At 45.5% G+C, this 14486-nt stretch overlaps 1 protein-coding gene across 1 annotated transcript in view; it reads right to left on the bottom strand.

Moving 5' to 3' along the window:
• Positions 1–800: 800 nt before the first annotated feature.
• ABCB10 (ATP binding cassette subfamily B member 10) overlaps positions 801–14486 on the bottom strand; it is a 42560-nt gene continuing 28874 nt past the window's right edge. The window contains 7 exon segments of the mRNA XM_019626347.1: positions 801–1453; positions 1903–1937; positions 3412–3455; positions 5825–6005; positions 7153–7232; positions 10278–10487; positions 11489–11745. Coding sequence (XP_019481892.1) covers positions 1195–1453; positions 1903–1937; positions 3412–3455; positions 5825–6005; positions 7153–7232; positions 10278–10487; positions 11489–11745 — 1066 coding nt within the window. The 3' untranslated portion in view covers positions 801–1194.

The raw sequence follows: 14486 nt of genomic DNA, 5'->3' as shown, positions 1-14486 counted from the left end.
ATTTTAATTACATCCACATAGCCATTTCTTAGGTCTGGTATCATCAATGCAGAAAAAGTACTTTTTTGTGAGGCAACAGGAAATTAACAGCACTGATATGAAATATGGCAAATCCAATGGTTGTCAGCATTGCTTTAGGAATTTTCAGACATTTAGGTGAATAAAACTATACCATAATTAAAAGAAAAAGTATTATTGTCCTCTTTTCAGAAGACTGACAAGTTCTTAAGTTTTTTTTTTATATTCTGCAGAACAGCAAGAACTTCTAGACTTCCTTCAAATGTTTTAAGGTTGAAAATTATATTAGTTGGATTTTAGCCTCAATGAATGAAATTTCAAAAGTATTTAACTGATAAAAAGCCACAAAATTTGGGTTAGGGATTATAATTTTTATAAATATAATTATCAAAATACATGCCTTCAGACACATAATTACTGAAAATTCATTTTTACCTCTTTCTCGATAATACCTGGCAGTTCACACCTCGCTTCCATAGTACTCATAGAAAGAAATTTGTGAATGATGAAAACAGAAGTTTCCTATTCCAAGGACTGGTCTTCTTCCCTTTTTAAACTCATCAGGCTCTCATGTGTCCAAAATGTTGAAAACCACACACATCCAAGCACAGTCTCATCCCAGAGGGACACACACTCCTAAACTGTCACATCTTTGAAGATACAGGAGCTGGGAGAACACAAATGTCCCCTCTCATCATGTGACATTACTATTTTTGTATGTATAGTAGTCAGGTTTGCTTCATGACATTATCAGGATAAAATAAAGGGTTAGATTTTGATCTTCTGTCAGGCTATCAAGAGAATTACACATTGATTGGAATCTGGCCTAAAATAATTAGGCTTTTTATTTATAATTCCCTTTCAAAAGTTGTCATTTGACAATAGTTTCAAACTATAACAGTAGGTAAAAAAAAATGAGGTGCCATGCTATATTAATTAAAATATTCCAAGATAAAAGTACAAACCTGAAAATAACTTCAGTGCTATAGACATTTAGAAAGTTACAATTATTAAAACTCTGAATAAAAAGGTCTTGTGAACAGGTACATCTCAAAATAATATTTTACACACTTTGGGGAAAACGCATATTTCAAGTAACTTGAAGGATGACTCACAGATTCCACACCATCTCTTAAGTTTCTCTGCCCCTGCAGTGCGGTTTTGCTTTGGAGCCTCTCATGTCCGGCTTACGGGTAGGGGTTCCTCCACGCTGAAAACAGACTGCTTGCGCATCAGTTTTCTGTACACCCCATCCGGCTTTGAAAGCAGTTCTTTGTGTTCCCCACATTCGATAATTCTGCCCTGGTCGAGAACAGCCACCAGGTTGGCATTCTTCACGGTGGACAGGCGATGGGCGATGACCAGCACTGTCCTTCCTTCGGCAAGCCGGTCTAGCGCTTCCTGCACGAGGTGCTCATTCTCAGCATCCAGCGCACTGAGACCCGAAACGGCGCGAGAAAGCAAAGGCGTCAGTGCTGAGCCTGCTGTACACCCGTGCGTCCGGTTCCCAACAGTGGCCCCTTATTTTAATTGCGCCCTCTTGGGTCTCCTATCTATGTTTCATCTTGTAACGATAATATAAAAAGGAGCTTGGGACGTATGACTGCACAGAACTACTGTCACATAAGCGAAGAGCATTCTGCACACAGCTGATTAGAGGGACTAGGGGCTTCATCACAGATGCATTTGAATTGGAACCAGAACCTTAACTCATGGCTCTGCCTGTCCACTGCTCCCAGCTGCCATTATTAATTCAGACTCAGTCACTTTAAAGTGTAAGGGGAAAGGTATTTTCAGCTGTATCACTGTGAAGTACACAGAATAATAAGTCTTCCGTAAAGGAAGAATTTAATACATTTACACATAGTATTAAGATAGTCTCACCTGGTTGCTTCATCTAGGAGAAGAATTTTGGGATTCTGAGGAAGGAAAAAACATCAAAAAAATTTTTATTAGAAAACACAAACTCTCAGTAATAAAAATAAATGAAGTGTTGATTATGCTACAACATGCATGAACCTCAAAAACATTCTGCTAAGTGAAGAAATCAGGCACAAAATGCTACAGATTACACGACTCCATTTGTAGTAAATGTCCAGAGCAAGCGCATTTAGAGAGACAGAAAGTCGGTTTGGGGTTACCTGGGGCTGGGATCAATGGGGAAAAAGGGAGGGCTGCGTGTGTGTGGCAGCTAAAGGGTATAGTCTCTTTCTGGGGTGATGAAAGGTTCTAAAATTGATTATGGTGATGGGTACACACCACCGAATACACCAAAACCCATTGAATTATACACTTTTCATGGGTGATTGTATAGTATGTGAATTATATCACAATAAAGCTGCTACAAGAAAACCACAAACTCATAAGGGTCTGAGACAAGCACATAATTGGAAGAGTTAGATGATTTTAAGCCATCATCACAGCAATCACTGGACTGGATATTGTTCATATGCAGTTTTATCCTGCTGGCCAATCAATTAGCAGTACGAGGTGGGGTGTGAAGTAAGATAGAGCCTAGAGTCAAGCACCTGCTTATAATTTATTAAGAGTGTCACATAAAACTGAGATACAGGCTACAACCCAGGGGACCCTCAAAAGCAATATGCTAGTGGAAGAGGCCCCATGCAAAAGGCCATATTTCGTCTGATTCCATTTCTCTGAAACATCCAGAAAGGTGAATGTAGACAGACTGAAAGCAGGTTAGTGTTGGCCCTGGGCTGGGAGAATGGGGGAACAGCTTTAAGTGGGTAAAAGGGATCTTACCCGCGTGATAGAAATTTAGGGTTCTAAAATTAAATTAGTGTGATGGTTGAATAACTATAAATTTACTAAAAGTCCCTGAAAAGTACATTTAAAACTGGTGAATTTTATGGTATGTAAGTTACGTTTCAATAAAGCTGCTTTTTAAAAAAAAAACACCTATAAATCTAAGGAGAGTAGTTACATCACAAAGGGGAAGACTGTCATTTCCGAAAATCATGTCTGATTGTCAGCCAGAATGGCCTCCCCTCTCCTCAGGAGTCTCGCAGAAGGATCCTCAGTGTAGCAGTTCATTGTAGACTGCACAGAAACATGCTTTATTCTTGTGATATGTTGACAGAATCACTGTCTCACCAGTTAGACTGCATGCTTCTTGATGGGAGGTCCATGTGTTAAACTTTTCTTCCTCTGACAACCCTAGCAGAGCACTGGTCTCCTACTGCCTGAGAAATGCTCGTGAACATTGGATGACATGCTCTCAGTTGGACCCCTCAGTAGTCTTTCACCAACTGTAAACCATTTATCACCCTCCCCCTCCAAAAAACAGAAAGAAGAAAAGTGGTCAATTCCAAATTACAAGGTGTCTAATGAAAACCAGTAACAACAGCCCCCACCGTATGGCTTCAGGCTTACCTTAAGCAGAGCACGGGCAATTGCAATCCGCTGTTTCTGCCCACCTGACAACGACAATGACAATGACAGTGTTTTGTTAAGAACTGAAAGCCTTGGCCAAAATTCCTGGTAACAGGCTTTGTGACAAGCCATGTGGCAATCTGGAGGTAACTTTTTCCAGTTAGTCACAGCTATGATAGATGGTAGAAGAGAAACCTATTTTTAAGTAGATGTCTCCTCATTAACCTCAAAATGAATAATGACACTTATCGCAGCTAACACTTATTGAGGAGGTCTTATGTACCAGGCATTTTCTAAACGCATTACCCATATTATCTCATTTAATCTTAAAAATTCTATGAAGTAGATCCTATAATTATGCCCTCTTTATAGACACAAAACGGAGGCATGAAATAACCTGTGCAGTAGGTCACAGCTGGTAAGAGGAGAGCCGAGGTCTGAACGTGTACGGTCACAGGCTGCGCTTCTAACCCCTACATGTACTGTCTCCCTTGTACAATCTCCAATGCAGCACAGAGACCAGAATCTCAAGGAACGCAGAGGTTCTGAGCAGCACATGAAGTGTGTGGGGCACAGGGCATCGGTGACGCTGGGTGAGAGCACTGCTGTCCCCGCTCAGAGTGCTACTCCTAATGCCTCCCATTGTTCTCATCTCTTCCTGCCAGGAAAGAACTGGCACAGACAGCAGTCTGTGTGCACATGTGGAAGTGGAGGTACAAAACAGAGTAAGCACTCAGATGCTCCCATTTTAAAACTAAAATCCTACTAAAAGCAAAGGAACCAAGTGGGGGGTAGGAGTGGGGGAAACACGGACAGGACAGCAGGCGGTACGCAGGAAACCTGGGAGAGTTTTCCCTTCCTTGTCTGTCTTGCACCACCCTCCTTGCATCCGAGGGACACAACTCCTAATTACAGCTGGTGACATCTTAGAGGGCAGTCCTCAGGACTCACTCCCCCCAACTTACTACATTACAGAAAACTCAGTTTCATTTTTGGTGATGAAAACGTTCCTTCTGGGTTGATTTCACTGGCTAAAATTACTTACCACACTAATGACTGGACATTACATTCCTTCACCTAAAAGAAGCTCATCATTGAGTGAAGTGTGGGGTGCTGCTGGAGGCTGCCCACAGCCAGGCCCCTGTGCTCAGAGCGCAGCGGCCGAGCCTGCTTTCCCAAACCTCCCTGACTGTGAGGCTGGCCAGTCAGCACAACAGCCAACAGGGCCTTCGGTCAGCTCCACGGCCAGTCCCTCGGAGCCCATCTCAATGCCCATCGGTGCACTGGGACTCTTACAGACGTCCCTGCCCACTGTCCCCCAGGAAGTGAGTGTGGATTGAAACCTTTGCTTATTTCACTCTGAAGTGTGGCGTGAGGCTCCTGGTTGGGGGCAGGGAGGCAGACTCTGCTCCCAGGGGGAGGCTGACATGCGCAGGGGACAGGGTGCAGGCAGCCCCCACCCCCACGCCTTGATGCTGTCCTTCCACCCTGAGAAGACTGAGCTGGTTCTCTGCTGAAGACATGGTTCAGATAGCAGGAGCAGTTCATGTAACAAAGCAATGTGTGACTCTACTCCTGGACTGCCCAAATCTAACAAAAGCATGTTTTCATCTACTGCCTATAGTTTTATGAAATCATACACAATAAACTTAAAACATTGTGTTAAATTTTCTGTGGTAAAACTTCAAGTGCAAAGTTTAGTGCTGGAAAGGACTATTTATTGCTCTAGTCCCATCTGGCAGCCTCCATTGTGACATGGGGGTGTCATCCTCTGCTCAGACACTGCCCCCGACAGAGAGCTCACTGCTGTGGAAGGGAGCACATTTCAGTATTTGTCATGAAAGAAAATCTGTTTTTAACCAGATAAAAATTTATTTCCCTTTAGATTCTACTCATTGGTCCCATTTCCGCACTCTTGAGTCAGTTTTCTTTTTCTCCTAAAAGCCTGGTGCCCAGTGTGATACGACAGGCTGGGTGTGCTTGTCATCTCAGGAACAGTGAGGCCTGGCACTGTGTCCCCTCATTCGTCTGGGACTGGACCTATCTGTGCATGGCCCTCAAGCTAGGAATGGCTTTTACATTATACATGGGCTGTTCGAAAAACCTACAAAGAACAATGCTATGTGCCCATAAAAGCTAAAATATTGATCTACTCTCTGGCCCTTCATAGAACGAGTGGCCGGCCCCGGTCTGACATGCACATGACAGTGCAGTACTCAGTGGGGCACTCGGGAACTGGGCAAGCAAGCGAGGGGCCCCGAGGAGCTATCCATACACAAGCGAGGTTTCAGAAAGTGGAAGAAAGTCTAATTTCATGGCCTCTCAGCACTGAGGCCCAATTAAAAACGATGCTGCAGCACAAGGCCCGGAACTTCCCAGAGCAGAGCCGGCCCCAAACAGCACGACAAGGTACCTGAGAGGAGAACGCCCTTCTCTCCAACCACGGTGTTGAACCCCTGTGGGAAACTGCGGATGAAGGCGGCTGCGTTGGCCACATCAGCTACCTGCTCCACCTGTGTGGCAGTCACCAAGGAAGGGTTGTCTGCGCCATAAGCAATGTTCTCAGCGATGGAGCAGGAAAACAAAACTGGTTCCTACACATCGGAAATAAAACATACTTACTACAAATTTCAAAAGAGACTTCAAACATGTGCAGTAAACAGTGGAGCTCAGTCTAGTACTCAGACCTAAGAAAGTACCAAGTTGCTCCTTGGCTCCTCTTCCTCATTGTCCATGAATTCACCCAGCAGACATTTAGAAATTTGTGTCTTACCATAAATGGGAGTGGTTTTATCACCTGTAGTTCCTGCCACACTGCAGGAGATTAGAGCACACAGCAAGTGTCTGCATGGCGCCTGGCACACAGTAGGCACTTCATAAATGCACGTTCCCCTTCCTTGGGAATCGTGAGGCACTGGGAGACACCAGCCCATCCGAATTTTTCAGGTGCCTGCCTTCCACTAAGGACAGATAGGGACTCCATCTCTATCCACTACTTTCCCAAATGCACGCAAACCAGATAGAAACATGACATTCTGACAGAATTCTGTGGAATGATCCTGAACTCCCAGCTTGTTCTGTCTATCCCATAAGTAACATGCATGCTGATACCCTCACACTGCCAAGCAACCTCCCCGCTACCGCCCGCCTGCCCCTGCCCACTGGGCAGGCTGAGGACAAGGTCTGAGGGGAAGCTGACTAGAGGCAGAGGCCCAGGTTTGACTGCTGTGCATGTAGCCCAGTAACCAAAATATAAACAGCTGTGTCAAAATGTCCCCGCACCATGTGGCTTTAGGAAAACAGCCTCATCAAAGTGGCCATGTTACCTTATACTCGCCTTGAAACCTGCCACATCTTTGCAAAGGCACCCTGGCTCTTCCCACAATCTTTGCTCATCTCTGAAACCCTTTATGCAAAACAGTAGACTGTGGCTGGTAATAAAAAAGGGAATTGGGGAAGAGTTAGTAGAAACTAAAATGTCATATCCTGTTCTCTACATTACAAAGCTGTGTCAGTGCTAGCTTTTGATAAAAAGTCCATGGTCCCACTGGTTAAAGCGGTTAAGGTCTTGAAGAAACAGCGCTCTTCCCAAACCTCAACAACCTGCCACGTGCGAACAGGGTAATACACCTGGACCACTCTCACACCTCCTCTTTTGAGAGGTTCAACACCAAGCAAAAAGCAAATGACAAAAGCAATTTTAAAAGAAAGTGGAATAAAAATAGACCCCTCTCCTCCTACCTGGCTCACTGTCCCAATCTTGGATCTCAGCCAGACTGGATTTAGCTGGCGGATATCCTGGCCATCGAGATGGACAGATCCTTGTAGAGAGGAAAGGAAAGGGTCACTGAGCATCACGGGGCCAGTGACTAATGTAAACCAGAAAACTCCAGACTCAGTTTTTTAAAGATTAGAAGCATACTCAAAACCTCCAAACAGAATGTAAACCCAACACTTTTCATGGAATTTCAGAGCTAGAGGGGCTGTTGTGGCTGGCCCATATCGCTGTCCCCTGCCGTGCTGAGCTGACCTGCCCACCCAGGGCCCTGGGAGAAGGTGTACACAGCTTTGTGCACACCGCTGATTCAGAAGGGTCACGTGGGAGAGCGGCAAGCCGTGAGGTGTCCCCTTGCACAAACACTGGCAGAGGTGACACACTTTTGAAGCTGGCACCCAGGACAGTGGCTGCCTAATTCAGCAGCTTCCTGACCATGTCAGTGTCAGCAGCTGCCTTGAAGGGTCAGCTCTGCGGTGAAATTCTGGGATGCATCCCGGAAGCTCAACCCTCCAGTGATTTTGGAGCTCTCTTCTTACTCCTTAAAGGACCCCTTCTTGCACAGGCTTTGCTGGAGGAGAGTGTGTTACCTGAAGCTAAGAATCTGGTGAAGACTATGGCAGAAGTTTAAACAATCAGATGTAACTCCGGCCTTAGCTAACAGAATTAATTCTACACGTGAGGGAACCCAGTCATGCTTGTTGATGATGACGATGGTGACTGACATAGCAGCACCATTCCTTCTCAGTCAGTAGGGTGTAATTATGCCAGCCAGCTATAAACTTTCAGAGGCTGGAAAAGCCTCAGGTCCTTGAACACTTAAAAAAATACAAGTGCTCTATGGACTACATGAGGCAGGAATTGAAGCTTAGCTCCTTTTCTCTTTGATTTATTCACTGTGAGGAACTAGAGGCAACATTTTGACTTGATTGGCAACACCTAACTAGGATTTTTCTAAACTCAGAATTTTATAGCAAGTAGAGAATGAATTGGGACAAACAGTGTACCAACACCTGTTTTAACAGCTATGACTCTTTGGGCCAGGATCTGCAGCTCAAAAAATTATCTGGCATCTGACCAGCTCCCACATTGTTTTAAACAAAAAATACAGATACAAAGACCACAAGACACACTGTTTTTAAATTCATGATTTGATTTTTACTAACAGTTGTTTTCTTCCTGAAAAACATCACAGTTTTCTCAATCCAAAATTAAATCAATATAGAGTATCTAGGACCGGCCAAGTGGCTCAGTTGGTTAAGAGCTTGCTCAAGAGTGTGAGCTCTGAGTAACAGGGCCGCTAGTTCGATTCCCACATGGGCCAGTGAGCTGTGCCTGAGCTGAGCTGCCACTGAGCTGCCAACAGGTAGCAGGATGGCTCAGCTGGTGAGAGCACATGCTCCTAACAACAAGGTTGCCTGTTCGAGATGGTGGGCTACACTCGCCCACAACTAAAGACTGAACTCAGCACCTTGAGCTGAGCTGCTGCCAGGGGGGGCTCAGGGAATAGAGCATGCGTTCTTAACAACAAGGCCTCCGGTTGGACTCCGCATGGGATGGTGGCTGCGCCCACCCACAACTAAGACTGAACTCAGCACCTTGAGCGGAGCTGCTGCCCACATGGCTCAGTGGCCAGAGCAGGCATTCTTTTTTTTTTTTTAAAGATTTTTATTGGGGAATTGGGGGTATGGGAACAGTGCTGGGGAATTGGGGGAAGGGGAACAGACAAGTTGCTGTCGTTTTGTTCTTCAATCTAGTTGTGGAGGATGTTGCTTCACTGGCCCAAGTTGGCACCATCATTGCGCTCTTCTCTGGCGAGGCAGATCAGTCGCCGGCTTCTGGACGGCCGCTCACTGCGGCTGCTGGCCGCTCACACTGGCTGCTGGCCGCTCACGCTGGCTGCTGGCCACACACGGTAGCCCATGGCAATCCACTGCCACAGGGACTGCAGCCCACGCCGTCGCCGGCGACTCACGGCAGCCCAGCTCCAGGTTGAGCTGTTGTTCAGCATCTTAGCTGTGGAGGGCAGTGTCACTGGCCCTCATATGTGGGATCCGAACCGGGGCCCTCTGGCATCCCAAGCGAGTTCTTAACCATCGCGCCACTCGGCCGGCCCCAGAGCAGGCACTCTTAACAATGAGGCTGCTGGTTCAACTCTCGCATGGGATGGTGGCTACGCCCACCACAACTAAGTGAACACAGCTCCTTGAGCTGAGCAGCACAACTGGACTTGGAGCTGAGCTTGCTGTGCCCTCCACAACTAAGATTGAAGGACAACAACTTGGCTGTTCCCCTCCCTCAATTCTCCAATAAAACCTTTAATACACACACACACACACACACACACACACACACACACACACACACACAGTATCTACTCCAGGCTCTGATATGAAGAAGAATATAAATTTTGTAACTATGTGTGGGGATGGATGCGAACTCGACATATTGTGATCACTTTGCAATATATACAATTATTGCATATCTGAAAAGAATATAACGTTTTATGTCAATTATATCTCAATAAAAAGGGACATAAAGTAAAATAATGTTGTGCTCTTCACTTTAAAGATGCTATGGTCCGGATAAAAATAAAATAAAAACCACAACAAAACTCCGTTCAGAAAACGCCTGCTTCCCCCAGGAGCGTCAGTGTGGCGGCCACAGGGAAGGGCTCAGAGGCTGACCACCCCGTCTGCTCATTCCCCAGCAGCTCCCCAGGCGCGCCCCAGGGCCCCGGCCCCACTGTGCTGCTGGGGGCAGCGGTGCTTGCAGCAGCTGAGTGACCTCGCTCACCCCTCTCCCACTGGAGGCATCAGGAGATCCTGGCATGAGGAGGAGAAAGGACAATTCAGGAAGCTACTCGGCACATGAAGAGCTCAGGCCTGAAATACGCCAAATGCCAGCCGGGCCTTCTGTGTGAGCTGCCATGCCCCCCAAGGTGACGACTTTGTTGAAGGGCTTTGTCTCCTGGGAACAAATGCCCTGACATTCGGAAGCCCACACTGCAAGCGCTGCGTAATCGCATCCTCTCCAGGGCACAGCTCAAGGGCTTGGGAGACTCCAGCACTATAAAGTGGGGGCTACTCACCAGAAATGGGGTCGTACAGCCTCAGCAGCAAGGACACCACTGTGGACTTGCCAGAGCCACTGGGGCCAACCAGCGCTGTGACCGAGCCTGATGGGATGGAAAGGCTGAAGTCCCGGAATATGGGTACCTCTGGGCGAGCTGGGTAGGCGAAATGCACATTCTTGAACTGCAAAGCACCCTGGAAGCGCTTCTCGTTTAAGATGAGCCCCTCTGAAACATAAGGTGGATATCAATTACTTAACACAACGACCAAACTCACAGCAGAAGTCACTTCCCACGGGTCTGGCTGGCCCAGGGCTGGGAGCTCGTATTGGGCAGTCAGGAAGAGGCCTCCACTGGTCACCCACTGTCCAAGGTCTTGAGATGGAGACACAACTGTGCCAGCTTTACTGACAGGACCCTGAGGCTCAGGGCCACCAACCTGCTCAAGCTAACGAGTGTGCAGTTAGCTCCCCCCCGCCACTGCTTCTGCAGCCCCCTCAGTCCCGGGTTTGCCTTGCCTACTTGAAATCCATGTTTTAAGAGTGAGGATAAATGGGAGCGTTGCACAACAGCCATAGAGCCAGCGGGGGTCAGGAGTCCTGCTATTGCAACTAACCTGGGAGAAGCTGCCAGTCTCTCACCACTGGGCTCACCTGCAGTCTATGATGCTGGAGAGCACAGGCATTCACTTACTGACCTGGGGGACAGTGAGTGCTTACTGCTCACAGCCACTTCCGAGCCCAGGCCACACGGCTGCCCCCGAGTACTGCTTCCAGGGATACAGGTGATGGAGGACACAGCTCTGGACAAGTAGCAGCAGCATGTGCCCCCCACACCCAAAGCCAAAGGCTTTTATATGTATGATGCCTCTTCCTTTCCTCCCACCCTGCACTCAGACATCATCAAAAATGCTATGGAAGAGAAACCTGGAGGGCTGACTGGGCCCTTCCCACGGATGTGCCTGGGCTGCACTCGCCACCACCCTGATGGAGGCAAAGCCGGTGGGCGGCATGCCACGTGGTCAGCCCCCGGCTTGCAAGGTCATCCTAGGCCCTCTGGCGACCGTCCTTCCTCTTACTGCCTGCCCTCCGATGACCCTGTCCCTGCCATGTGGCACGGACGTCCTTGTCATGCTCACCCCTCACAGATAGGACAGGGAGTTGGCCTAACTGTGCAATGCGACCTTTGTTTAATCCCAGTGAAGAAGAACAAATGCATTTCAGACGCACCATTAAAAGGAAGCTGCGGCTTTCTCTCCAGGAGCTCCCAGAGGCGCCCTCCTGCACCTAGGCCTTTCATCAGCTCCGAGTAGAAAGAGCTCAGACCTGAGGGCGAGAAGGAACATCCGTCACCAGAACCAGGCAACGCCCCTCTGCTACTGCCATCCATCTGGGAACAGCAACAACTGGCTTTAATATTGATAGAAAACCTGTTATTTGCAAAAAAGGATTTGAGGCAGCTGCCTGGGAACCCATGTTCAGAATCCCTGCCCCTTGCTCTCCTTCAGCGTCTCCTCCTCCGATTTCACTGATTTTTATTATAATAAGAATTCAATGTTTCATCGGGGAATTTACAAATACATGTGGCCATACCAATCAACCACTGATGAAAATCACAGTTACAGAGAAAGTCTACCTACTCAAAAACATAGCAATGTAAATAAAATAGAGTGCTTATCCCGTACTACAAAGGAATATGAAATATCCCAATATCCATTTTAAATTCATAGCCTCAAAAATACAAACCTCCCTTTCAGGCACTCAAAAATTCAACTTTTACTAAGCTAAAAACTGAAAAAAAAACTGGGAATGTTAAATATTCCAACAATCTCTTCTTAAAGTCACCTTTGTCCCATCTAGTAGGTTGCCTTTTTGTTTTGTTGATGGTTTCCCTTGCTGTGTAGAAACTTTTAAATTTGATGTGGTCCCATTTGTTTATTTTTTCCTTTGTTGCCCTTGCCCAGGGAGACATATCCGAAAAAAAATTACCAAGACTGATGCCAGAGAATTTACTGCCTATTTTCTTCTAGAAGTTTTAGTTTCAGGTATTGCATTTAAGTCTTTAACACATTTTGAATTTATTTTTGTATATGGAGTAAGAGTGACCCAGATTCGGGGTTTTTTGCATCCAGTTTCCCCAACACCATTTACTGAAGAGACTGTCTTGACCCCACTGTATATTCCTGCCTCCTTTGTCATAGACTAATTAACCATATAGGCGTGGGTTTAATTCTCAGCTTTCTGACCTGAATTTCTCCAAGGAAGACACACAGATGGCCAACAGACATACAAAAAGATGCTCATCACCACTCATCATCAGGGAAATGCAAATCCAAACCACAGTGAGATGTCACCTCACTCCTATCAGGATGGCCATCATCAAAAAGTCGACAAATAAGTGTTGGTGAAGATGTGGAAGAAAGGGAACCCTCATGCACTGTTGGTGGGACTGTAAACTGGTGCAGCCACCGTGGAAATCAGTACGCAGGGTCCTCAAAAAATTAAAATCAGAACTTCCTTATGACCCAGCAAGTCCACTTCCGGGTATTTATCCAAAGGAAATGAGAATACTAATTTGAAAAGATATCTGCACCCCTATGTTCACTGCAGCATTATTTATAATAACCATGATATGGAAGCAACCTAAGTGCCCATCGATGGATGAATGGATAAAGAAGATGTGGTACATACACATAGAATGAAATATTACTCTGCCATAAGAAAGAGTAAAATCTTACCATTTGTGACAACAAGGATGGACCTAGAGGATATAATGTTAAGTGTAGTAAGTCACATAGAGAAATACAAATACTATATAACTTCATTTATATGTGGAATCTAAAACAAACAAACAAACAAAAAACAGAAACAGACTCATAGATACAGAGAACATTTTGATGGTTGCCAGGTGGGAGAAGAGTGGGGGATGGGTGGAAACGGGGAAGGGCAATAAGAGATGCAAACTTCCAGTTATAAAATAAGTCATGAGGATATAATGTACAGCACAGGGTATATAGTCAGTGATATGGTATTAACTTTGTATGATCACAGATGGTTACCAGACATAGTTTTGTGATCACACTGTAAAGTACATAAACGCAGTCACTATGTTGTACACCTGAAACTAATATAACATTGTATATCAACTGCACTTTAATAAAAAGTCATCTTTGAACTAATTAATTAATCAGAATTACATAATTAATGATTTCCTTAACGACTTAAAACAAACTCCAAGTACACTGGTTCTTCTCAACTGTCAGAACATAGACTTGTAACACTGTCCCTTAGTAAGGATGCTGGAAAAATGCAATTCATGTGTTCTTTCTACGGTACATTTGTGTGTGGATCTGTGTATATTTGTGCAAGATACAGTGGATTAAAACTTTCAGGCTGAATTAGAAATTCATTGGGCAGAAATAGACCCAACACAGTCAACTGATCTTTGACAAAGGGGCAAAGGCAATTCAGTGGAGAGAGGACAGTCTTTCCAATAGATGGTGCCAGAGAACTGGACATCTCCATGCAAAAGATGGGTCTACACAGAATAAACTCAAAATGAACTATAGACCTAAGTGTAAAATGCAAAACTATAAAACTTCTAGAAGAAAACTTAAATGACTTTGGGTTCAGCGATGACTTTTTAAATATAATACCAAAAGGACAACCCGTGAAAGAAAACATTGGTAAGTTAGACTTCATTAAAATTAAAAACTTCTGCTCTGAGAAGAGAATAAGACAAGCCACAGATTGTAAGAAAAGCTTTGCAAAACACTTATCTGATAAAGGACTGTTATCCAAAATATACAGAGCTCTAAAAAATCAACAATAAGAAAACAACTAACCCAATTAAAAAATGGACAAAAGATCTGACAGACACCTCACCAAAGAAGATAAACGATGGTACATAGCATATGAAAAGATGTCATTAGAGAACTACAAATTATAACAATGAGATACACTACAACACACCCACTAGAATGGCTCAAATCCTAAGATCCGGAGCACTGACCACACATGCTGGCGAGGACATGGAGCAGCAGGAGCCCTCAGGCATCGCTGGTGGGGACGCACATGGTGCAGCTGCTTCGGAAGACAGTCTGGCAGTTCTTATAACACTAAACATTCTCTTATCATGCGCTCCAGCACTCACGCTTCTTGATATTTACCCAAAGGCGTTCAAAACTCATGTCCACTCAAAAACCTGCACACAGGGCCAGCCAAGTGG

This window comes from Hipposideros armiger, unplaced genomic scaffold, assembly GCF_001890085.2.
Source record: "Hipposideros armiger isolate ML-2016 unplaced genomic scaffold, ASM189008v1 scaffold_667, whole genome shotgun sequence".
Taxonomy (NCBI): domain Eukaryota; kingdom Metazoa; phylum Chordata; class Mammalia; order Chiroptera; family Hipposideridae; genus Hipposideros; species Hipposideros armiger.
This window is presented reverse-complemented; position numbering and strand designations above follow the sequence as displayed.